This window comes from Antechinus flavipes, chromosome 4 (assembly GCF_016432865.1).
Source record: "Antechinus flavipes isolate AdamAnt ecotype Samford, QLD, Australia chromosome 4, AdamAnt_v2, whole genome shotgun sequence".
Lineage (NCBI taxonomy): Eukaryota > Metazoa > Chordata > Mammalia > Dasyuromorphia > Dasyuridae > Antechinus > Antechinus flavipes.
Genome location: NC_067401.1, coordinates 118,560,139 through 118,587,481, shown reverse-complemented (window position 1 = coordinate 118,587,481; position 27,343 = coordinate 118,560,139). Strand labels below are relative to the sequence as shown.

At 36.1% G+C, this 27,343-nt stretch overlaps 1 protein-coding gene across 1 annotated transcript in view; it reads left to right on the top strand.

The window, feature by feature from the left end:
• The first annotated feature begins 1,509 nt into the window (after nt 1–1,509).
• PPM1E (protein phosphatase, Mg2+/Mn2+ dependent 1E) overlaps nt 1,510–27,343 on the top strand; it is a 203,654-nt gene continuing 177,820 nt past the window's right edge. Inside the window, exon 1 of the mRNA XM_051994154.1 lies at nt 1,510–2,151. Coding sequence (XP_051850114.1) covers nt 1,667–2,151 — 485 coding nt within the window. The 5' untranslated portion in view covers nt 1,510–1,666. The remainder of the gene's footprint in view (nt 2,152–27,343) is intronic.

The following is a 27,343-nucleotide window of genomic DNA, read 5'->3' as shown; positions in this document are numbered from 1 at the left end:
CATTTTGTGGAACCCTGAGTAGAAATTTTAAATTTCACCTTCACTCTTCACTGTCCTTTCTCACTCAAGACTTTTAGATCAGGGCTGGGGCTCATCTTGGTACTCACACAGTTCTGTCCTTATTACAAGTCAGCTCTGAACAAAGGAGGGAACTGCTGAACCTATCAAGCTCACAGGGTGATCTCTAAATCTGGACATACCCATATCAGGATCAATTATTCATTTACCTAAGAAGAGGAAAGAACAAACCCAGAAAGAGCAGTCCCAAGTCCAGGATCATAGGCAAAACATGGGCTTTAATGGCCATGTGCTTACTGCCAAAAGGCAACCGGGATAGAATGGGATAAACTGCTTTTCCCACTAAGCCTCAGGGGAAGCCTCGGGTAACAGTACTGACACAATCTGCTACATGAAAAGAAAAGAGAGACAAGAATAGTCATTCCCTTTTTAAAGGTCCACTGAGTCATGGTTTTTCCTGATCAGTATCCAATGAGGGGATTTCTTCCTCATCTCAAAGCAACAGAAATCTTCCAGCCCTGAATTCGGCATACAAGCCCAGCCAGAATCAACCAGGGGTTCTGCCAATTCCCAAGGGCTCAAGCTTTGAGGTATTACTTAGGGTCAGCTGGAAGCAGGAAGGCGTTTCATTTTGTCATTCTCAATACCCATTCACATGTAGAACAGTGCAGTTTTTTTTTTTTTTTTTCCCTTTCCTTGACAAGATTTGACCTATAATATTTCAATCAATGGTTTGGGTGTACTTTGGGTAGAAAAGCTCTTCCGAGTTCCACTGTAAAGGGGAAGAAGGGGAAGGAAGGACAATTGTGGAGTAATCTATAGCATAATCTATAGCAGATGCTCTGAAATAACACCTTTAGTGCATGTTCAGCCAGCCTCTAACAATTCTTTTAAGAAGAGCAGCTTCCTTCCCGTTATAAAATGACAAGCAGGTGGAAGACTTGTTTCGATTTTAACACCATTCTACAGACGCGGAAACTGAGGTATGGAGGGGATCTTCCCGGCGCGGCGTCCCCGGTGACTAAGAGCCGGATCTGGGTCGCCTGCGCCCACCCCCATCCGCTCAGTCAAGAAGGGTGGGAAGATGCTGCGGTCCTCTGGGAATCCTTGGGGGGGAGAGTAGGAGGGAGGAAGAAAAGGAGGTAGGAGGGGAAGGGACAGGAGCTTGATGAGTCCTGACGACTCTGCGGACCCGGCGGGAGGGACCCTGGGATTCTTAATTAAAGCGGGTTGCCATGGCGACGGTCTCCAAGGCGGCGTGGGCCCAGCTCTCCCGGGGGCTGGAGGGAGGGCTGCTGCTTGATGGGGATGGTCTCGGTTGTAGCCGGGGGCGCGCGTTCGGAACCAACTTTCTCTCCCGGGAGAGGAGGAAAGGGAGGGAGAAGAGAGGAGGAGAAGAGGGGAGGAGGGAAGGGGACGCGCTCTGTCTCTGCTCCCGCCCCCGGGTCGCGCACGTCCGTGCTCGGCGGCGCGCACGCCTGCGGGAGCCCTCTCCAGGCAACCCTAGTGCTGATCGCTCGTGCCGGTGCGGTCGCTCACCGCCCTTGGGGGAACCGAGAAGAGGCTCGAGGGCAGCCCCCTCCCCGCCCCTCCCCGGGCTCTCCCTCCCTCCCCCTCCCGCCCGGCGTGCGCTGGGGTATGAGCAGCGATGATGGCCGGCTGCAGCCCCGAGGAGAAAACTTATCGGCGCTTCCTCGAGCTCTTCCTGGGCGAGTTCCGTGGACCGTGCGGCGGCGGCGAACCCGAACCCGAGCCCGAGCCAGAGTCCGAGCCCGAACCCGAGCCCGAGCCTGAGCCGACGGCGGCCGCGGCGGCCGAGGGGACTCGGGAGGAGGTGGAGGACGAGGCAGCAGCGGCGGCAGCAGCGGAGCGGGAGCCAGAGCCCGGGGAGGAAGAGGAGGAGGAGGCGGTGGCCGCTGAGGACGAGGACGAGGACGGGGACGGGGAGGGCACGGAGGAGGGGGTGGCCGACGAGGCGGACCCGGGGCAGCAGTCCGGGCCCCCGCCCCCGCCGCCACAACAGCAGCCGCCGCCGCCCCTGCCTCCGCTGCCGCGGCCGCTCTCGGAGCGCATCACCCCGGAGGAGGTGGAGGGCGAGAGCCTGGACCTGTGCCTGCAGCAGCTCTACAAATAGTTAAGTGGCCGGGACGGCCTCTGGGCTGGGGATGGGGGAGGGAGGGGAAAGGAGAAGAAAAGGGGGGAGAGATACTATCCCTAGTCCCCCCCTTCCGCCCAGTTCGTAAATTCCGCACCCGCCCACCCTGCCGCAGCCCCCGCACCCCCAGCTCGGGCCCAGCCTCCGTATCCCTCCCTTTTTCTCCCTGATCCACCCCGGTGACCTCAAGTGCCCCTTCTTGCATGGTCCATTCCGCAACCCCTCTTTTGCTTTTCTCGTTGCTTTTCTTCTGTTCCCTCGTCTCTCCTTCCTCCTTGGCCGGCTCTCCAAGTCTCCATCCCAAGCTTATCCCCGACCCGAGGTCTCTATCTCCCTTCTCAGCCAGCTCTCCAAGTCTCCATCCCTTGCTGCCCTGCTTTAGGCTACCTGATTTCTCCTTGGCCTGCTGTCCAAGTCTCTTATCTCAGCTCCAGGATATCTCCTTGACCAGTACTATGTTATGCTTCCCTCCTGTTTCTGGGTGCCTTCTTCCTCCCTTATTGGCTGTCCCTACCTCCATTCTGTGCTCATCCCTATTCCTGGCTACCTCCTTTCTGTCTAGCCTGCTCTACAAGTCTTCAGACTATACTCTCAGTTCTTCCCTGGCCAACTGTTCTCATCTCCATCCTATGCTTCTCCTTGCTCCTGGGTACCTTCTTCCCTGGCCTGCTCTCTAAGTCTCCATCCTATCTTTCCCCCTGTCCTATGGCCCTCTTTCCCTACTCCCCCATTTCCCCTTCTCTCCTTGCCCACTTTCCCTGTCTCCATACTATGCTTGCCCTTGTGCCCCAGTTCCTCTTTCCTCAAACGGCTCTTCCTAGTCTCCTGGGTTGCCTTCTCACCCCACCCCTCTCATTCCACCCCCAACCATACAGCTGTGGGAGAGTGGTGACTATTCTGTCACTGTTCCAGGGGCTGGGAGATGCCTCCTGTGTAATGGCAACAGTAACAAAGATGAGAATGGCTTCTAAAGAGCACAAGAATGCCCGGAGACTGGATTTCCTCTCAAGGTGATGTTAGTGAGGAAAAAATGAAAAAGCCTTTTAGCCCTCTATGCTGTGGGGGGAATGTCAACCAAAGAGGCCAACTTCACAGCTTTTAATTTTGGTCAGGCTTGGTGATTCCAGTATTGGGGGTGACAGAATATTCTATTTCAATTCAAATCTGAAACAGCTTTGTCATTAGAATACCTAGTACTAAGAAACCCAGGTCACACTACAAATATGTGTTAAAGTCAAACTTGAATCCAGGTTTTCCTGACACATTTTCTAACTTCTACTCAAAGCTTCCCTTCTAACTTCAGAGTTACAAAAATTTAATTTAAAAAGTGGTGGAAGGAAGTTAATTTAATAAAAAAAAAGCAAAGAAGGAAGGAAGCAAGGAAGAAAGGGGAGGAAGGAAAGGGAGGAGGGAAGGAAGGAAAGAGAGGAAGAAAGAAAGGAAAGAAGGTAGAAGGGAAGGAAGGAAGAAAGGGAAGGAAGGAAAGTAAATCAATTCCAAATTGAAAGACAAGATTAGGAGATGATTTGGGGGGTGGTAGTCAGGAATGGTCCTATAAATGATTAAAACAGAAATTTAAGATTGGTTTGTCAAATTGAAGAAATTCTGGCATGCTCAAGCACTTTTCTTTTGAATTAGGGGTGAGGGATGGAGAAAAGTGCTAAGGTTTGGTTGCTATATAGTAAGCCCAAAATTTAAAGATCAGATTGTGTTCACTTTTTATTGACTTCATGTAGAAATGTGTTACAATGGAATTTGTTTAAAAATCGATGTTTTAAATTGATGCCACAGGAGGATACAAACGAACTTGTGAAAACATTTGTAAACTTGGGAGCTTCTGCTATTTAGTCGATAATTATAATGCAAGGTGTTACTCTGGTTCCCAAAAAGCATGCTACTGCAGAATCTGCTATAATTAAACTGAACTTTGTCTCTGGGGTTTCCCAAAGGGCAGAATAGGAAGGTTGAGGAAGTTTAAAACTTTTTACATACAAAACCAATAAATACTTAACACCAATACATACTTACTGGGAGTCATTCTTAGTGTCAAAATAAAGGAATCTTAAGAGGAAAAAATAAGTTGAAGACAGGTAGGTGTGGGGTTACTATTAATATTTCACTTCATTGATTTTTTGTGAAGACTTTCTTTTAAAATGAGAATATCAACTAAAGAAAAAAATTGAAGAATGCATTCCACTTTAGTTTCTCACAGTATTCTACAAGTTTTGACAGTTAATTGCCCTTGCAAATATACTTCCTCACATATTAAAGAAAGAGACACATTCAAAATGTTATAGAAGTTCCAAAAAATGCCATTAATTTTGTCACAGGATACTGTCATTCCATAAGTTATTTCTTCTTAAGAAAAACTAGGGAGACAGCTAGATGGTATACTGGCCTTGGTGTCAAGGGGACCTGAGTTCAAATCTGACCTCAAACATTTGACACTAGCTATATGATTGGGCAAGTCAATTAACTCTAATTGTCTGGTAAGAAGAAAAGAAAAAGTAGGTAAATAAATGGATGCATTTCTTTGATGAAAAGAGAGAGAGAATTTCAGTGTAATGAATCAAAATTCATTCAATATTGCAACTACAAAAAACTATTCAAACAACAGATTGATCCCTTACCCAGTGATGAAAATTTTTAGTTTGAAGAAAAAACTAGTATGAAAATTAATTTTGACAAGTATAATTTTACCTTAAAAGAGGGCTTCATGTTGTCATGCTATAACTATACAGTATGTAATGTTCTACTTTTATTTGGCAGTATAATAAAATGGCTGGTTTAATTGGTATGAAGAATGTCTATATAAACAATCCATAGCATAAAAACTGTTGGCTATTTTTCTTATACTTTACAATTCTTAGATTTTTTTATTTTAGTAGTTGAAAATAAAAATAAAGATTTTTAAGTGAGAATCAATACATCCAGATTCCTTAATGACAAAGGAAATGATATACAAATGGCCCCACTATTTATTTTTTGAGGCTCTAGCTGAAATTTCTATTTCATGTTTCTCTCTGAAACATTAGGAAATATTGGTTTCCTAAATGCCATATAGAAGACTTTGAAATACAGCTGGGGGAAAATATGAGGTGCTAGAAATAGGGATCACTAATCTGTCAGAATTTTCTCAAGAATCTATCTGCTCTGTTGCCTTTAGAAATATTGAACACATCTTAAAATAGACTAAAGACACATGTCAGGGTTAAAATATTTATATGAAGATTCACATGTGTTAATATTTTCTACCATTGTAAGAAAGATGAGGCTAAGAAGGATGTTAATCTTATCAGAGCAGCTACAAAATAAATCATTATTTCCCTCATTTGGCATGTTAACATTCTCAAAATAAATAGGCTTGCAAAAAGCCACAGCATCAAATCTTTCCCCTTTCTGTAATGTTTCATGGGCCCATTAGTTAAAATTCTAATGTGAGTGTGTTTAAATAGAAATTTATTTTATATTTCCTCACTCTCCAATCCTTTCCTCCTCCCCATTTCCCTGTGAATTATTCAAGATAATTTTGGGAAAGGAACAGTAAATATTACATATAAAGTTTTATCTTTCTAGCTTTTAAGTTTAGACACTCCCTACCCCTACCCCCCACCCAGCTTGAAATAAGCAGTTACATAGTTAGCTATTAAGATGAATATCAGTGTTCTACTGGACAAAATTAAATTCCACGGAGTCATAATTAGCAGCTAAAAAAAAAAAATAAAAAAAAAAGCTCAAGGTAGTATCTAGGAATAGCTTTTGGAGATTAACCTCGGGGTTCAAAATTAGAAACAGATACATCACCTGGAGATTCCTTAAATCTGAATAAGGAAAAAAAATTTTAAGAAAAATTTCCTGGGCAAAAATTCCTTGATTTTAGATTATTTAAGAATTTTTTTTGATTTGATAAGGCTTTTTTTGTTTATTTAATCTGTAGCATGTTTAGGCTCAAATCATTTCAAGAGCCACTGGTAAGCTTAGTAAAATACATGTTCTGAAGTATCATTTTTCCTGAAGTATTTTGCTAAGTTATTAGACTCTTATCTTTCATAGGATAAACTATTCCAGTGATTTGAAAGTTCTACATGCCCACACCAAAATACATTGTACAGTATTTCTCTCTATAATTGAACACCTGCTCAAATATCCACTTAAAGACTCAAATTAAATATTTTAAGAACTTAATTATTAGGAGTTAGGGACTGGACCTGAGATTTTATTGGTATAGGCCAGGGCTTCTTAAACTTTTTCTATTCAAAATCTCTTTTTGCCTGAAAAACTTTTATGCAATCCCACATATAGAGGTATATAAAATAGGTATACAAATCAAACATTTACTGATAATAAATCATAATTTTACAACTGCACATTCAGTTATATGACCTCATATGAGTTTCTAATCTATAGTTTAAGAAAGTGTAGAGAGTTCCTACATGTGAAAACTTCTTTTACCAATGCAGGCCAGTACCTTTTCTTCAACTTTTGGTCTTAGAGTAGACTAAATCATTAAAAGAATAAGTGATTTTATGTTATGTGTTAAAGAAGAATCTTGAACCCAGTACTTCCTTCACTCTCTGTTTGTTATGCTGTACTACTTCTATATCTTTCTGTTGTTGTTCAATCATTCAGTTGCCTCCCATTCTTTGTGACCCCATACATACTATTCAGGGAATTTTCTTGGTAAAGATACTGGAGTAGTTTGCCATTTCCTTCTCCTATAGCTTATATAGCTTATATTGTTCCCATTCCTGAAGTTAATAAAAAACAAATTGTCCCTTTTGAAAAGTGGAAGTGATACATGCCTAAATTTACAATGATTTGAGAAAAGGGATTTCTAATTGGTAATGGTAGCATATTATACTATAGTAGATGTTAATATGAGGTTACATATTTATAGGTTACATTGTTCAGTACTGTGCACTTGATTTTCTTTTACTATACCAGGGAAACTATTTCACTCAGTTATAACCTAGAAAAATCAATGTTCTCAAATCTTTTTTAGTACTACGTGTCACATTTTCACACAGGTTGCTCTTCAAACAGTTATTCATTTAGTTTTGTTAGGACTTCCCAAGAGGGAGACAGAGAAATCCCAACAGCCTGGCAGCCTTAAGCAGTTCCAGATGGTCTGCTTCAAGAAGGAGGTGGACACAAAAATGTCATGAAATTATTAATTATTGCTTATTGAAATAACTAAGGTATATTGAATTATATTTTGAGAAAAACTAGATTTAAGGTATTACTTCATTTCTGACACAATTAATAGTTGGAAAATCACTATATTATATCTCTATTTCACATATAGTATTCTTTCCATTTTCTCAAAATGTTTTTATTTTCCTAATACTTATCTCCAAACTTGTGACTTCCTCAGTATGAAGAATTTCTAGTGTTAGGGCAGCTAAGTGGCACAGTGGATAGAGCACCAATCCTGAAGTCAGGAAGACCTGAGTTCAAATGTGGTCTCAGATACTTAACACTTCCTAGCTCTGTGACCCTGGGCAAGTCACTTAACCCCAATTGCCTCAGCAAAAATTCTATTCAGAAGGGCTAGCACTTTAGTTGAGTTACATGATGTCTATTTTATCTATCAGAATAAAAACAAACTGAACTAATATTGTTTGGATTTTTATCTCTGCTGCAAAGGAATCTTTTTTTCAGTGTGGAACTAAGATCACTTCACATATTTGTTCTCTTGCTAGAACTTGAGATGGGAGGAAGCAAGGAAGAAAAGCATTCACAAATTCAAAACTTCAGAATTAGAAAGAAACTTAGAAGTCATGCATCCTAAATGTCTCATTTTACAGATGAGGAAACCAAGGCTTAATGATTTCAATTAAAGTCAATAAATATTAAATTCAAGGCTCTATGCTTTTATATTTCATTTGGGGGAATGAAGGAAAGCTCTACAACATGCACACAAATAATTAATTACAAAGTATATTCAAAGTAGTATGAAATAATTTTAAGATGGAGAAAATGCTAATAACTGGGAGAAGTTGGGAGATTAGGGGTGGATCAGGAAAGGTTTCATGAAAGAGGTCACTCCTGAGGTGTGTGTTGAAGGAAACTAGAGATTCCATGAGGTAGAAGTGAGGAGGGACTTTGAGATTTGAGAGACCATTTATACAAAAGGAGAAAGGTGAGAAATGGAATGTCACATATGAGGAATTAGTCCAATTTGACTGGATTAGAGAGAAAGCGGAGAGTATTGTTTTTTGGTTTTTTTTCTTTAAATAACTTTTTATTGGCAGAACCCATGCCAGGGTAATTTTTTACAGCATTATCCCTTGCACTCACTTCTGTTCCGATTTTTCCCCTCTCTCCTTCCACCCCCTCCCTCATATGGCAAGCAGTCCTTTACATGTTAAATAGGTTACAGTATATCCTAGATAACAATATATGTGTGCAGAACCAAACAGTTCTCTTGTTGCACAGGGAGAATTGGATTCAGAAGGTATAAATAATCCGGGAAGAAAAACAAAAATGCAAGCAGTTTATATTCATTTCCCAGTGTTCTTTCTTTGTGTGTAGCTGCTTCTGTCCATTCTTGATCAATTGAAACTGAATTAGCACTTTTTATCGAAGAGATCCACTTCCATCAGAATACATCCTCAAACAGTATCATTGTTGAGATATATAATGATGTCCTGGTTCTGCTCATTTCACTTAGCATCAGTTCATGTAAGTCTCGCCAGTCTTCTCTGTATTCATCCTGCTGGTCATTTCTTACAGAACAATAATATTCTATAACATTCACATACCACAATTTACCCAGCCATTCTCCAATTGATGGGCATCCATTCATTTTCCAGCTTCTAGCCACTACAAACAGGGCTGCCACAAGTATTTTGGCACATATAGGTCCCTTTCCCTTCTTTAGTATCTCTTTGGGGTATAAACCCAGTAGAAACACTGCTGGATCAAAGGGTATGCACAGTTTGATAACTTTTTGAGCATAGTTCCAAATTGCTCTCCAGAATGGCTGGATGCATTCACAATTCCACCAACAATGTATCAGTGTCCCTGTTTTCCCACATCCCCTCCAACATTAAGTGGAGAGTATTGTGAAAAAAAGACTGGAAAACAAACAAGTGGGAGTCAGATTGTAGAAGTATTTAAATGCTAGTACATTATCTAGTTAGGGTAATACCTCTTTGTCTCAGTATTCACAGGTCACAGTTTGGTCTCAAGGATACTGAATACCCTCATATTTAGGGTTCCTTGTAAGTTTGCAGCCCTAAAACTATAATCCACAAGCCTCCATTAATGAACTTGCCTTTAAGAAGATACAATTAATTCAAAGAATCTTTCCTTTACCAATGCAGTCCAGTATCTTTTCTGCAAATTTTGGTGTTAGAGTGTAGAGTAAAGCATTAAAAGAGTAAGTGATTTTAGAGTGTCACAAAAATTCAAAGAATTCATTTACTTAAATGGCGGAATGAGAACTTTATAAAACATTTTCCCCCCTGTAAAGCAGGAGTGAACTTTCTTATAAATTCTTGCAGTGTCTCTGGGAAGAGTGACCACAAACTTAGAATAAGTATGTGTATATGTATATAAGGAATACATGTGATCATGTCTTTTGTACGACAGGACGAGGATATCATTTCTCCTCTTATGGTTTATTCATACTTTCCCCTCTTGCTTGTGGTATCTTCACTGAGTTCTTTAGACAATTTTTAATCCTTAACTTTCAGAATTAGTTTTCTTTTGAATCCATAGTTGCCTTTTTCTGTACTGTTACAGTATTCTATATCATTATTCTTGAAGCTCTTTCTTGTTTTTCTATGTGTATCCATTTTTAAAATTTCTCCTGGATATATGTCCCCTATTGGTTGAATAGCCTCTGCAAAATGCCATGATCAAAGAAGGAAGGTGGGGAAAAAGGAGAATCCTCTTCTTCTCCTTGGCCATCCCTTCTTCCCTTGGTTTTCTATAATGAGGTCACTTTTCACAAAATTGCTTTTCATTATTAATTGCAACCTCAAGTATTTAATTATCTCTAGGCTTCAGAAGGCTTAGCTTTTTAAAAGATCTCTAGGAATGTGACCAACTTTAGACAATTAATGCCATTTCCCCTTTAAGTCAATCTGAAAACTTTTCATATTTCATAAAGGAGTATCTTTGAACATTGTTAGCATATTAACATTTTATTATCTTTGTTATCTACTGCTTTGTATGATTATATCAACTGAGGTTAGTTGGTGTAGGAACTTTACTAAGTGAGGATGAGGTTTTCGATTTGTATCGAGAAACAATAGGAAGCCATTGACAATTTTTCAGCTTGGGGCATTGCATTTTAGTAGCATCAGTTTAACATTTGAGTGGACAGTGGATTAAAGCAGAAAGAGATTGGAGGTAGAAACCAAAAATTACTGCAAGTTGGAGTTAGTACGATGGAGTTAGAATCAGCATTTTTGTCCCATTTACCCAACACACTTCTTCCATAACATATCTAGGTCCTTTATTTGGGACTTTATCATAATATATTGGTCTAATCCTAATTGCTGTCAGGCTACTTTCCAGTTTTCCCAGTATTTTTTCTTGGATAGTGAGTACTTATCCTACTAATTGAAATCCTTTGGATTTTTTGAACCTGGGGTCTATTTTGTACTTAATCTGTTCCACTAAACTAGGACTAAAATGTTAAAATAATTACTACTTTGAAATCTGATACTATGAGGTCTTCTGTCTTCCTATTTTTTCCATTTAGGTAGAAATTATTGGCCTTTTGTTCTACAGATGAATTTTGTTATTATTTTATATAGTTCTAGAATGTGACTCGAGTAATTTGACTGATATAGCAGAGCCTTAAGTTCACTGAGGTAGTATTACCTTTTTTATTATTATATTCACACACACACACACACACACACACACACACACAGAACTGAGATTACTCCTTGCATTTAGTAAAATTCAGTTTTATGTAGCTCCCAGCTCCTTCAACTCTATTTTTATATCTCATTGTTTATAAAACCTATCACAAAATATTTAATTTGATTTGATACTTTGCTTGCATATATTTGAACATTTACTAATCCTAAGAAAACTTGACACTTTTAGTAATTTATTCATAGAGCCTGTGTATCAAATCACCCTTAACCATGATTTTCCTTATCACACACAATTTTCTTTTACCTTGATGTTTATTATAGAAAACTTATACAACAGCAAAATGCAATTTAAAAAATAAAAAATTCAATAACATATATGCCAATAGAAAAGAGAAGCATTCAGCTTCATGGTTGGGTTTATTTTGATTTATGCTCTTAGATATATAAAAACATACTAACTGCATAATGGAATATGTAATGGACTCTTACATTGTGATTTTTAATTAACTGATTTAACATAAGACTGCAGCTTAAAGGGTACTTTCTAAATGTTCACTTGTATTTTTCTATTTTTCACATTCTAGGAAAGTGCTTACATTTTGAATTTGATCTTTAGTCTCTTCATAGAGGTATATGGTAGCAGAAGCAGAAAACATTTTTTCTCATTGCTTCCTCTTTTTCTTTTGTTAGTCAAAGATAGTTTCAATTTTAACATCCAGGTATTGTATTCCCCTATTTTGGGGGAGGAGGTTGAGAAGGGGGAATGCCATAACTGAAATTTTAAAATACCCAATATAATAAAATGAATTTATAGCTGAAGTACCAACTTTACTTTCTGCCATCATTTGGTGTATTAAGCAAAAGAATTATAATTATGCAATGAGAGTGATTCAAAAGGTTACATTTTATAAAGCCTAATTATGGGGTTAATGATGTTTGACATTTATTATATTATTATTTTTGTTATAAATTAATCTATTACTGATTTCTGACCAGTATGTGATTTAATGACTTCTCAAAGACTATATATTGAATATGTGAAAATAATACAGATTGCAGACTAATTGAACCAAAATATTTCTCTGTGCTTTTTACTTAATTAAAAAGTCTCTTCCTTCCCCAGAGTGCTTCTTTCTTTCCAAAAGGCATTTTATTTGAATAAATGACTACTGCATTTGGGATTAGAATTGTAAGGGAAATAGCTGCCTTTGGCTACTTCAATAATTAATATTGAAAGTGAACAAGTTAAATCGATTTCAAGATTAGTTTTGGACAGAATGGAAAACACAGCTTTAGGCATTTTAAATGAACAGCATGATGTTTTCAAGTTCTGGCATTATTCCCCTTTTCTGAACTCTTTTTTTCCCATGCAGTTATTTGGAAAGTTTCCAGATTTTACATTGTATTTTCAACTTTAAAAATATTGAAAATTTGGTCAGTAAACTTTGAAAACTTTTTTTCCCCTAATTTAAAGCTTTGAGTTTAGGTATGCTTTTAATGGATACATGAATTGCTTTTTATTTACTTGTATACTTAAAGTAGAATATCCTTTGGAGGATTTTAGAAGTAATGGGGATGGGGAGAGGAAATAAAATTAATTTTTGCTTTTTTTCTTTAATGAGTACTCTGCATTGGTAGAGACGTAACATTCATCAAATGAATCTTTATTTTCTTTGACTGGAATAAACTCAATGATAGTAATAGTCTTAATTCATGAAATTTCTAGTTTTGATTGCTATATAACATATCTAAACAGTGTCATTCAAATATCTTATTCACTGTAGAAAACCAACTGTGGTTAAACTCTAAACCAATGATATATGAAAATAAAAGACATGAGAAGTGAGCATTTGATTTTTTAAACTCCCAGTTTGATAGTGTCTTTAAATTTACTCATAAAAACTAAGAGGAAGTACCTTTTTTTCCTCCTGAGGCAATTGGGGTTAAGTGACTTGCCCAAGGTCACACAGCTAGGAAGCGTTTTCTGAGATCAAGTTTGAACTCAGATCCTCCAGACCTCAGGGCTAGTTCTTTATCCACTGCACCACCTATCTGTCCAACCACCTTATTTTTTTTTTTATTACAGAAAGATAAATGTAGTATTAAAAGATATTATATAATCCATTTGTAACTTAAAATCTTGAGAGGATAAGAAGAGAAAAATAATTAATCTAATTTTTAATAAGTCCGTTTTAGGTTCTCTTGTTTGTTTTGTACAAGATTTTTGTATGATATCATTTGGAATAGATTATAGAGTAACAATAAGTAATAGATCAATATTCTTTTTTTCTCCTTGACTCTAACCTTATTGCTTCCTGATTGTAAAGAGAAACTCTGGCATGTTGTCAACTATTCCATATCTTACAAGGTTGAAATATAGAAAAAAAAATCATTCATTGTGTGGTCTATTAAATACTTCTTCATTTTCTCAAACGTTTAATGTAAGATATCTTTCCATTTCCTTTGAAATATTGGCCAAGGAATGACTAATAAGTCGATTTATTTTTAAATGACGTTTATTCTATTTGTTAAATATAGGAGACAAATATTTTTGCAGTTATGTTTTCTTATGATTTATTTTTAAATTATTATGCATTATTTTAGCTTTGCTGAAAATTACAAGTTGTGTTGCTTGAATTGTGGAAAATTTTATTGAATATATACATATGTGTATTCTACCCAAAATGGAATCATTTTAATACAAGCTATCTGCATTTTGTGAGTTCTGTGAAACTAAACTTCTTTAGATGTTCATCATCTTTAAAAATTATACACATATATATACATATTATAATTCTAGTACAGTTTTTGTGACCTTAGAAGAAGAAATTCTTTGAGTTAGAAATTGCGTTTTTAAAGGTTTATTTAATTCCTCAGTATTACAAAGTATGTATAAAAAAATAGATTATCTCTAAATATAAAACAAGTCAGAAACATTCACTGGAATTTTATTTTTAAAAATACATATGCTATTTTTGGCTACAGCTATATAATATAGCCAAATTAGTCCAAAAATTAACAGTATTTTCTTATTTTCTACTCTGTTTTTATAAGTGGCATATGGTACATTCTTATAAAAACTTTTAAGATATTAGTCAATCAGTATTTATTAAACATCTGCTATTTGCCAATCACTGTGCTAAGCACTGGATATGTAAGACATATTTAAATTGTGATTTAAAAAAAAGTCTTGCTATTGCACTAGTAGATTTAAGCCAGAAAAATTCCTTAAAAACATTAGCAAATATTTTCATTTGCAATAATTCAAATGACTACTGGACTACCCACACTACTGAGTGGAGGGGGAGGCTGGGGAGCTTGTTCTTTCCCTTTTTCCTTTGGATGCTTTGGTCTGGATTCTGGGTCAGAGTTGCTAATAGAGCTGGGCTGGATCAGGAAGATCTCAGTTCAAAAGAAGCCTCAGACACCAGCCATGTAATGGTGAGTCAATTCACCCTTTTTTTTTAACCTCTGTTTCCTCATCTCTAAAATAAGCTTTTCCAAGAAAACCCCATGGACAAAACTCGCTGGGTCCCATAGAATTGGATGTAACTGAGCAATAACAACAAAGTTCTGGAGTCACTATTGAAGGTCAGTTTCAGTCTTGGAAAAACCTGATCTCTGAAGAGAGGAGGGGTCAAGTTTTTTTTTCCCCCCCTCACTTTTTCTGGGTTATTACTCCCCACCTCAGAGTCCCAGGAGGAATCTCTTAAAGCTAGTTTTGGTTCATATTTAGGCTCTCACAAAGTTTCTCAATGTGCAGCATAGATCATGTTTGGATAGTAATTTCCTCCACATAGAAGTGCTGAAACACAAGACAACATACGCATGTGTGGACACGTATATACACACACAGAGAAAATTCACAAGTATGTATTGAGGAAACTTTAAAACATTTAAAATTATTATGCCCTCTTTGTCAGTTTGTACTTAACACATTAAAACATGAGACAATTGTGAGATTGCTTGATTGGCATTTCCCTTTACCTCAGCCCTGTACTGTTCAAAGTACAGCAAGATCTATGTTTTCTGAGGAGCCACGCTGGAGTTTCCTGCTGCCAATTAGATCTGGTTTAGGGATCCTAGAACTTCCAAAATCTCTAACTCATGAAACTGATTTCAAGATGGGACCTATCCATCTTAGCATCACTCTTCCAAGCTTAAGGAAGATGCAAAATCAGAAGAAGCAGCCAGGGTTCCAAATCTGAAGCTCATGCTTAGCCAGGTAAGACAGGTATTCACTGCTTTGTGTCTATAACCGTTCTAGTGGGGTCAAAAGGGTTCTGTAAGCCCTTCTATCTACCTCTCCTGGGAAGGTAGATATTCTTCTTCTATCTCTCATGGGAAGTTCCAAAATTGTGTGCTGTCATCTGTTCTAGTGAGAGGAAAGGAAAGAAGTCGTCATCCCTCCTTTTAAAGTAACACATTACCCACTGCTCCTGTTTCTTGGGTTTGGATGACATGGATGAAATGTGATTAGGTGAGAGGAAGGGACATGAAGAGTTTGAGAGGAAGAGATCTTAACAGTTTACTATGTCATCTTAAAGCACCAAGTCCTTCAAAGCTGAATGAACATGTTTCTCTTGGAGTGGCCCGGGAGATTAACAATCCCTGTGGTAGACTTTAGCCAAAGCAGACCACAGAGCATGACATTTACCTACATTGTACATCTCTAAGCTTTATCTGCTGTAGTTTATAGGTTGGAAGAAAAATGGCTCTGTACCTGTGATTTTATTGATTTGGAGGATTTCTAGTGAAGAACTCTCTCTACAAAGCAGGGGGAACATTTATATTGTTCTTCAACTTAAAGTGTTAGTCGTTTGTGGCACTGGAAAACTGACTTGCCCTGGGTTACACAGTATATTTCACAGGTGGCACTTGAACTCAAATTTTCCTATGAGGCTATATGTCTTTATATTATACTGCACTACTTCTCCTTTACATTGTAATAATTATAAAGGGATGATTTGTTGCATTTATCTTCCTTTTCATTTTATCTTTCATTTTGCTGGAGATGGTTTTCCATATGGTGATAACAATTAAATTGAACAAGTAGTCATTATACACTTTCTAGGTACATAATATGCTGTGCTAGGTACTTTAGGATCCTGATCAAAAAAATGAAGCAGTCTTGGCTTTCAGAGAGTTTATATTTTCCTGGAAGTATTCAAATAATTGACATTGTAAGGCTATTTTGTTTGAGGAGGCATACAGAATATCACCTATAATTTTAGAAATTGATAAAATTTGTAATTCTGAAGAGAGATAGTATCTGGCATTTTTTTAATCTCAAGTTCCCACTTGTGACTTGCATTCACTCATTTAGATTCTTCCTATCATATGTGATTCCTGTTTAGTTAGGAGCTCTTACACATTTCATTGCACCAGTAATATCATTAGTGGTTACAAACCAATATGCTCTCCAAAACTTCATAGGAGAGTCATATTTTCTTACATTCTGAAAACCTGTTTTGTGTCTATAATTCCTCAATCTTTCCTCAAAACTTTTTGATTTAGAGAATTAGTAGCTTGCAGAAAAACCATGAATAGTGTCTATAGAGATAGGTAAATGGAGAAAAGATGAGAACCATTAGTTGGTCTTCAAAATACAAAGGTTACCTTATAATCCCATTATATCAGGAGGGACAATACCATAAGGAAAAAAGAGAGGATTACTATATTAGGTTGAGGCATAAACCTGGCATTACTGTCAGCAAAGATATACTCTAGGGACTAAAAGATAGCCAAACACATGAACAGATGGCAGAGATGCCATACATCTAAAATCGTCAAGGCATTCTTGGCAAGCAACTGAGTTTTCTCCAAGGAAACATCTGCCTGACTGTAATGTGGGCTTTACTTTTTTTTTTTCTAACTGCTTTTCCAGTTTTTTTTTCAAAACACTACTACTAAATCCCTTGTCTTATATGTCCACTCTTTTTTTCTATATTCATTACTGAATCTTTTTTGCTACTCCTCTTATTTCTGTACGTTTTAAAAGAACCTAATTCCTCATTCTCTAATATTTATTACTCTCTTACAATTTGCCTCACTTTTTCTACTGGTTCTCATCCTTTCCATAAGGTATGTTTATGTCCAAATATTTTAGAGGTTTTTTTTACCCCCTCAATCAAATCCTATAGTAATTGTATTTACTTCTGTGTTTTATATCATGCTTTGAAATGTGTATGAATTAAACTCAAACTTATAGAGCAAGGATTTAAATTGAAAATTAAAAAGGAATATAAAAATATTTCGGTGCTGACCTGCACGTCAAGGTACCCAGGTTCTTTCTAAATTACCCTTTGCTTGGTTCTTTACATCTGAAATAGAAACAGCAATATTATAATTGCCTATATGAACCAATAAGGAAACTAGGAGAGAGATGTAACTTCCATTTTTTCATATTGTGAATTGTGAAGAATAAATTTCTGAAGATAACCATATAGTTCCTAGAAAGTTGGTTTTTTTTTTTTGAGGGGGAAATATTGTTATCCAGAGATGCAGTTCATCTAAGCTGAATACAGATAGATTAAACCAGAAGGAAGAAACATCTAGGATGATCAGTGAGACAATATAATTTGGAATTGTTGATTAAGATTCTGCCCCTAGATTATGAAATAGGGACAATGTGCATAGCCCTAAGGAGCTGGAAAAGAGCATCGAATTTGGCAGATTAGCCATTGGCACCATCATAGTAAGCATAATGTTCTGTGTATTCTGGAAACCAGCAGGAGGCTAAGAAACTGCAATTTGGTGTTTCAGATCTTCCCGTTATGACTGTATATGATTGGTATTTGTGAATAAGGCCCACTGTCCACAAAAAAGTAAATTGACTGTTGCATTTTACTGAATTAATTTTTTAAATAAAAAACACTTGTTTTGTCTTTTCATTTTTCCCTCTAGCCTAAAAGAAAGTCAAACCCTTCTTGAAAACATTCAGAGACATGCAAGATCAATTTCTATATTGGGCAGGTCCGAAAATATGTTTCATCATGCTTTAGTTCATCTCTCAGGAGGTGGACAGCGTACACCATCATCAATCTTCTGGAATCACTGTTGATCATTGTGTTGCTGTCCTTGAAAATGGCTTATTTTTTACTATATTGGTGTTATATTTTCTCTTTTTGTTCACTTCTTTCTGAAACAATTGATATAAGTTTCAGATTTCATCATTTCTTATAACACAATACTATTCCACTACATTCCACTACATGCCACAGTTTGTTTTCCAGTTAATGAACATTCCTTTAGTTTTCAGTGCCACTACAAAAAAGAGCAGCTATGCTTTTTTTAATATGAGACTTTCCTCTTTCTTTGATCTATTTGTGGTACAGGCCTAATAAATGTATCCCTGGGTATAAGCAGTTTAGTGAGTTTTTGGCAGAATTCCAAATTGCCTTTTAGAATAGCTGAAGTTATTTGTACTTATTTATAATCAATTCTGCTTTATAATAGCACTATAGTTTTTATGATTTTTTAATGTTTGCAAAGAGTTTTACTTATCTTATTTGGTCTTCAATGTTCTATGAGGTGAGTACTAGTTTCATTCCTGACTTATAGGTGAGGAAACTGAGGCTTGGTTAAGATAAATAGCTTGCTTGCAGTCATAGAGCCAAGAAGTGTCTAAGGTAGGATTTGAACTGAGGTTTTAGTGACTCCAAATCTGGTCTTCTGTCAGCTATGTTAACATAAAATATATTTTTAAATGGTGATGGAAATCACCATTTAAATTTTTTTTAATAATTGTGAACATATTAAATTCAAAAACTTAAATTTTAATTAGATAGTTTATAGACTTTAAAAATGAATTTTTATCAGAGAACAGGGTCAAGAGAAAGCCAGTAGCTGTTTGTATTTGGAAAATGCATGGGGCCCAGATGAAACAGTATGAGTCACCTTGATTATGTATTACAACATTTGACAGTTTGTTAGGTTTTGAAAATTGCAGGTTAAAAGATGCTTTTAGGAAGCTTTATAAATATACCAAGTTGATGAAAGAAGGTCCAAAGTAAAAATCTTATAAAACCTTTGAAAAGAAAATTAACTGTCCTGATTAATGTTTTGGAAAGCAAAAGGTTATGTTGTTTTCCTGGGTAGTTTAATTTGGTGAAAAAGAGTACTAGCTTTGAAATCAGAGAATTTCAGTTTTATTACTTACTAGTCATTTGACCTTAAATAAGTATTCTAATCCCTCTGAGCTTCAGTTTCCTGATCTATAAACAAGGGAGTTGAAGCCAAGGTTCTTCTCAACTTCAAATACTATGTTCCTATTAGAAAAAGAGAATTAAAACTGAGGGAAAAACCATATCTATTTCATAGAATAAGTTAAATACCATTAAACTTAGATAAGAAAATGTGCATCTTACAATGGATTTAACAGAAATATAGATTTATAATTGAAGGAAAATGTTACTTATTCTTCAAAAAATCATAACTATGGACTGCCATAGCCATTGGTTTCATTTCTAATTTACATGATATTATTCCAAAATATTTGGAACACTGTATTCCCAGAAGATTGGTTGAAAATCAAATTTGGTATTTTCCCTATTCTCTCACCAGATTCAATATATTATTTAGTTCTTTTCAGTTATGTCCCGACTCTTCATGACCCCATTTGGAATTTTCTTGGCAGAGATATGGAGTAGTTTGCCAATTCCTTCTCCAGATCACTTGACAGATGAGGAAACTGAGGCAAACAGAGTTAAATGACTTGCACAGATCGCATACTTAGAAAATGTCAGATTAGATTTGAACTCGGAAAGATGAATCTTTCTGATTCCAGGCCCAGCATTCTATCCATTGCACCATCTAGCTGCCCTTCCAAATTCAATATACAATATAATAAAATATAATACAGAATTAAATACAATAACATTGCAACTACATCTCTTTTTTAATAGTCCAATGTTTAAAGCTATTTAAACTTTTCTAAAACACATGTAAAGGAAAACATTTTATAATATGGGAAAAAATAGCTGCTTTAAGGTTTGCAGAATGCTTTCATCTGATTTTATCATTAGATATTTTTGTACTCATTTTATAGATTTAAAAAAAATTGATGCATAAAAAGATCGTTGTCCATGTTTACCCAAGTATTGTCAAAAGCAGGAAATAAATGACTACAATTCTTTTTGATTCTAAGTTCAGTAATCTTTCTACCACACCAGCTCACAAAACAAAAATTCAAAAAGGAAAAATTCCAGAAAATGTGATGGTTGATACTATAGAATTTGGTAGTATAAAAGGGAGAAAGGAACAGACAGGACATTAAAGTCATATGCCTTATCCTATGAAACACTAAATTTTCTTCTTGCTCTCTTCTGTGTATTTTTAAAATGTTTCATTGATTTTACATTTACATTCATTTTTTCCTTTTTTTTTTTTTTTTACAACACTATCACTATCACTCCTATTCTTCTAATCTCCAAATGAAGTCTTTCTCTTGTAACAAACAAATTTGTGTTTTGTTAACGTCTGAAAAGGCATGTCTTATTCTGTACCTACAATTATGTCATCTCCATCATGAGGTTGGAAACATGCTTTGTTGTTTTTCCAAAGTCATGATTGGCGATTGAATTTATAAAAGTCAGTAAGTCTTTGAACAAGTATTATACAAGATGCTGGAAACACAAAACAAAAGTAAAATATTCCCTAAATATATAGAGGTACACTTACTAGCTTGGTGATCTTGGGCAAATTATTTAACCTTGTTTGCCACAGTTTCATCATATCTAAAAAGATCTTGGGAAGGAAATGGCAAACCACTCCAGAGTCTCTGCTAGGCAAACTTCAAATGGGATCATGAATAGTTGAATAGAAATGAGAACATATAAAAGTATATATTAAAAGAAATCAACATAACCTTGGGTGAAGGATGGTTTGAGGAAAGCCTCATGCATAAAGAGACTTTAAGCTAAATCTTGAAGAAAACTTGGAATTTAAGAGGCACAGATGAGAAGGGAGTGCATTCCAGGAACAAGAAACAATAAAATTGGGAGAGGGAGTCTTCCGTGCGAAGAGCAGTAGATTTCTGTGCCAGGCAAGAAAGCCATTTTGGCTGGATTGCAGACTATGTAGAAGGAAGAAATTTATAATAAGACAAAAACAGAATGGATCCAGTCTGTGAAGAGCTGTAAATGCCCAACAGAAGAGTTTATATTTGATTCTGGAAGTAATAGGAAATATTGGGATTTATGGAATAAGGTTTGACATGGTAAGACGACTGCCTGATGGAAATCATTTTGTCAGTTTGCAAAGGATGGATTTCAGTGAAGAGTGATTGGAAATAGGGTAAACCAATTAGGAAACTATTTCAATAATCTAGGCAAGATATGCTAAGCACCAGGATGATCTGTGTGTGAGTAGAGAGGTAGAATATGCAAAAGACGTGTTGTGTAGAGCTAATTTGCCATGACAGTGATTCTAAGCTATTCTTGGGTTCTTTCAACAGCTTTCTATGGTTTTTCAGTCTTTTAGATCAAAATTAGTTGTAATTTTTTTTACTGTATTGTATCACTAGCATTTTTCTGACACACCATCTCGTCCTACCATTTGCTGATTCTGATTTTCTGTGGGGTTTGAAAACTGATAACCTACAGTTATAACTGTGTATAAGTTCAGAGTAAATTAGTTCTAAGTGAAAGTTTGAGGAGTTACTTTGTAAATAAAGTACAGGCTTTGTGATAGTTATTTTGACTGTTCTGTGATCTTTTTTGCTTATTCACTGGCTTTTTTGACTATGTAATACTGTAGTCAAATATGCTTTATTAATGACTTCTAGTAAGCAATGTTAATGTATTTTGGAATCTAGAATAGAATGGAAAGAAAGTCTTTATCTTCTCCTGTGTTATGCATAAGCATTAGGGCAGTGTTTTCTAAACTATGTAGCAATTCCTTTCCTTATTTATATTTTTTAAAATGAAAAAAAATCTCTTCACTTTTTGTAAAACCATATACCAAAAATAATTTTCTTAGCCCATTTTAAATACAATGAATTTATTTTTATTTTATAATGCAAAAGCAGAGCAAAACAATATATTTATTAATTCATATCAATTTATTAATAACATTTATTATATTACTATAAAAATCCTTTATACCATATTTATAACTTAGAAAATAATAACCATAATATTATGATTGTGAGTCAGTATGTCACAGTGGGTGGAGAGCTGTCCTGAGAGACAGGAAACTACGTTCACCTCTTACCTCTGACATAATATTGATTGTGTTACCTTAGGTAAGTCATTTAATTTTTCAGGATTCCCAGACAATACTCTAAGACTATAAGAAGGTTTATTTTTAAAATTGATTATTAATGTGATGAATGGACTTGCAGTTTGATAATACCCCAGGAGTTTATTGAATCTAGCCTCTAGACATATTTAACCAATAAGGTTGAAACTACTTTTAGATAGAGCCCTGGTTGTCCCTCTCTGGCCTTTCCTTAATTTCCACATGGTCCCCGGTGTGAGTAGTTTTAGCCTTGTTCAGATTCCCCTTAATTTGCAGATCTTCCCCCATAGATTGGACAACTTCCTAGAAAAGGATTAGGATTAGATTGGAAAGGACTTGATTTCTAATAACATAGATGCATTTGATGTCTTAATGTTTAATATGTGATCATATTTTGAGGTTGCTGAGTATCTCATGAAAGATTTCCTGTCTTTCTCTCTTAGCCTTGATCTTACTATCAAAACTCTAATGTGAGATAGCACATATTTAACCTATATCAAATTGCTTGCTATCTTGGAGAGGAGGGAAAATAAGGGAAGAAGGAAGGAAGAAAAATTTGGAACACAAAATTTTACAAAAATGAATTTTGAAAACTAACCTGACCTCTCAGGTGTTAATACCATTAATTAATGGGTTGTGATTTTTGGAGGCTCAGATCTATAGTCTAGCCCCATTGCTTGATTCTTTTTTCCTGTCAGAGAGGGTTTATTTTTACCACAATTGATCCTTATTATATGGCATTGCAGTGCCCCTTAAGTCCACACTGTAGCGGCCACAATCAAAGCTTTTATAGTTTGTTTGAAACTTCTGCTACTTTCTTTATGGGCTGTCTCTGATTAGGGGACACATTTTAGTACAAAGCAAGTTTGATATTTATTAGGTCCACTTCCATTGTATTTGCTGGGTTTCCCATCTTCTATATCATTTTCAGAATCCAGTAATGTTGAATGGTGGATAGATTCTTGAAAGAGTGGCTTTGTCATCATATGCCTCATTATCACAGTTGGGTGTCTCAGCTCCCAGAAATTATATATATGATGAATATATTCTAGGAAGAAAAAGAACTCTCTATCCCAGGAGTTTATTGACTCTAGCCTCTAGACATATTTAACCAATAAGGTTGAAACTACTTTTAGACAGAACCCTGGTTGTCCCTCTCTGGCCTTTCCTTATTCCACATGGTCCCTAGTGTGAGTAGTTTTAGTCTTGTTCAGATTCCCCTTAATTTGAAGATCTTCCTTCATAGATTGGACAGCTTCCTAGAAAAGGATTAGGATTTAGATTGGAAGAGACTTTGATTTCTAATAACATAGATGAGATGAAACTCCCTTTCCACAATTATTGGGGAATATGAATTATCTTGACGGAGGGGTATCTCCTTGTTGATTTAGTGGTAACCTTGAAATAAGATGAGGGAGAAATTTCATTAACCTTCAAAGTAGTAGGTGGCAAGCCCTCAGTAGAAGACTCTAAACAGACAAGAATTTGGTATCACTCCCAATGATGTTTCCATGGAAATAGTTTTTGGTTGGTGGACCAAGGACCACTAAGTAGGCAGTAGTATAGTGTAAGCCTTGATTTCAAATCAGATCCTGGGACGGGTTGCCTGCAAAAGGCTTACGATTCCTAGTTATCTTGATTACAGGTGACCATGACCTGTGTTGAGGATCTAGGTGGTGAATTGTATGAAATGCTGGAGCTCAGTAAAGAAGATGTGAATTAAAATCCTTCTTCTGATATTTACTATCTTATGTGATGCTGGGCAAATTATTTAATTTCTCTCAGCCTCAGTTCCCTTATCTGTAAAATAGGGTTAATATTACTTGCTTCCTATAATTAATAACTAATATTACTGGCCTTAGTAATATTACTAAGTTATATTACTGACCTCGACATGCCTTGTTGAGATCAGATGAGGTAACATATATAACATGCTTTGCAAATCTTAAAGAGCTATATAAATGTTAGGTATCATTGTTACTAGTGACTGTGTCAGAGATGTTATTTTTTGTACTCATCACTCCTGTTTAGTATCAGGAGAATTACTGAGAACCTGCTTTTGACCTTACCCCCACTTTAAGATCTATACTTTTTTCATGGACTTTTATGTTATTTGTGCTTTATTTGTTATTTTATTGTATTTTTAATGTGTTATGCCACAGTTCTCTTTAACTGTCCTGACTCAGTTTCCTTGTACAAGTTTCCCTTATCTCAGTCTCCCTAATTACTTCCCTAAGTTGTAAATCTCCCTCTGGTCCATTAAGGCTGAGGACCAATTACTCTAAGGTTATAAATTGTTAGCTCAAGCAAGATAAACAAGAGAGTAGACCTCCTGATTCTTTTCTGTCCTCAAGAATTTACTATATCTCTCTAAAATATTCCAAGATATTTCACTGACATCTTTATCTCTGTGTATTCAGACATCCTGTCTCTGGGCTTTTTTTTTTTTTTTTTTTTTTGGTTTATGGCCTCTTCTAGCTTGACAGAGGTTTTCCCACTCTTTCCCTATTCTTTGTCTCCAAAGGTACTTAAAGGTTAGAGATTCTCCCATTCAGCACTGGATAATTTGAGACGAGAGTCCTGTCCAGTCAATCTTACTCTCCCATTAATAAAATATTAAAAATTCTCTAATCTCTCTCCTGCCTCAGTTTCTCCGACATTACAAATGCTTTTTTATTTGTTTGTTTAAACCAGGATACTTGTACTGTCTAAGCTACATCTGAGTTGCTTTAAACTCCTTTAAGAAGGTCCCTGAAAGGATTTTTGGTATCTTGCCACCCAGAGGTGGAATGTGATAGGAACGACATTTATTGTATTTAGTTTGGAATATTTTCCTTTTAGGAGGCAAAGAGGTGTCTTAGGATTTAGTTGATTTAGAGGACTAGGAATAAAAAGCCTAGTGTATGGGAACTTGGTGTTCCTGAGGCCTGGAAATCTTGTGGGATTCCTTTCTGATCTATATTGCTTTATCAGGGAATTCAGAAGTATAGGGAAATGACATCTATCCCTCGTCATTATAGCTTTTTTTTTTCCCCTGAGGCAATTGGGTTAAATGACTTGCCTAGGATTACACAGTCAGGAAATATTAAGTGTCTGAGTCAGATTTGAACTCAGATCTTCCTGACTTCAGGGCTAGTGCTCTATTCACTGCACCACCTAGCTGACACGATTATATCCTTTTAAAATCTTATTACAAAAAGTTATTTTTATTTCATTATGTAATCTATGAGTATATTTCAAGGTGTTCTGATCCCGAACCTAACCACTTGATTGCTCTATGCCAGCATATATTAAGTACTTACTATGTGCCCAGAACCCTACTAAGAGCTGGAGATAAGAAGAGAGACAAAAACAGTCCTTGTCCTTAAGCAGCTTACATTCTAATGCAAACAATATACAAATACCTGAGTAGTACAGCATATACAGACTAGATGGAAGGTATTCAAAAGAAAAGATAGTAGCAGCTGGAGCGGTGGCAGGGGGTTGGGGAAGGAGGGAAGATTGGGAAGGGTCTTCCATAAAAGGGGAATTTGAGCTGAGTCTTGATGGAAGCCAGGGGATCTAGGAAGAGTAGTTGAGAAGAAAGAACATTGTAATGATGGGGAACAACTTGGACAAAAACACAAAGGGAAGATGCATTGTCTTGTGCAACAAATAGGAGGTAAACTAGTATAGCTAAATAGTAGATTTCATTGGTGGGAGTAAAGTATAAGAAGAATGGAGAAGAAGGAAGGGTCAGATTATGAAGAATTTTAAATGACAAAAAGTGAGCTATATATTTGGTGAAATTGTTCACACTTGTACAACTCTTCTTGGTGACTCCATTAGGGGTTTTCTTGGTGGAGAAACTGGAGTAATTTGGCATTTCATTTTCCAGATGAGGAATCTAAGTCATGCAGGATTAAGTGGCTTGCCAAGAATTACACAGCTGATAAATATCTGAGGCCAGATTTGAACTCAGGAAACTTGAGTCTTCTGACTTCAGGGCTGGTACTCTTATCTATTACACCATCTAGCTGTCCATTATCATCATTGTTATCATCATCACATGGGTAAATTTTTCTAATCAATTGTACATCAATCCTCATTTTTTGTTTTAGTGACATTAAAATGCAATATTTAAGTCAAAGATACAATAAAGAATACTTCACTATTTACAATATATCTATATGTTCTCTAGAACAATATCTTGCAAATAGTAAACCTCAATAAATGTTGAATGAATGAATGCATGCATTTATTGATACTTTTCTACAGCTAGTAATATCTTCCACAAGCTCTTTATAAATCATAGGGATTTCACTTTTATTTTAAAAATAAATCTTATTCTTGGTTTCTTGTATATTTTTCAAATTTCTATTTTATCTTCTTACTTTGGCTTATTTGCTTTTGGAACAATCATATCCTCAGAATTGCAAGATCTCTCTTTTTCTCTTTCTGAACATTTTCCCCATCATGCCACTAATGCCATGCTATGTAGGGTTTTGGAATTGATACCTGAATAAAGTGTTTCTATTTAAACCATGCTTAAGTCCCATTTACTTCCTAGAGATTTTGAAGCAGCTCCTATCTAGAGAATTTTTAATTAGGCACCACAAGCTTCTAAACAAGCACATCAAACTGCTTAATAGTGAAGACTACAAAACGGTGCCCCATATTTTAAGTGAGCACATGACATGTAGGTAAAATTTTGAAGGATCAGATTTTTTAAATGAGATTATTTCTTGAGAAGATGCTTATATTTATATTATTCCTTTCCACCTTTATAACCCAAAGTACCAATGTTCAACAACATGTAAGATGCATACCTAATTTAACATATGCTAGTACTATTAATTTTATGGAAAATTATGTGCATAAAAGCTTACATTTGAACCCATAAAAAGCCCTAAATATGATAGTCTAAAATTTATCTCAAAAATGTACTTTCTATAATTCAGTATAGTTTAATCTATTAATAAAACAATGGGGAATCATATATAGATGGAGTTACATTTAAATGAAATTATGGAGTTATCCGTATTGTTAAAATAACAACCCAACCCAATACCAAGTTTATATATATTTATAATTTTAAAGAGAGCATATA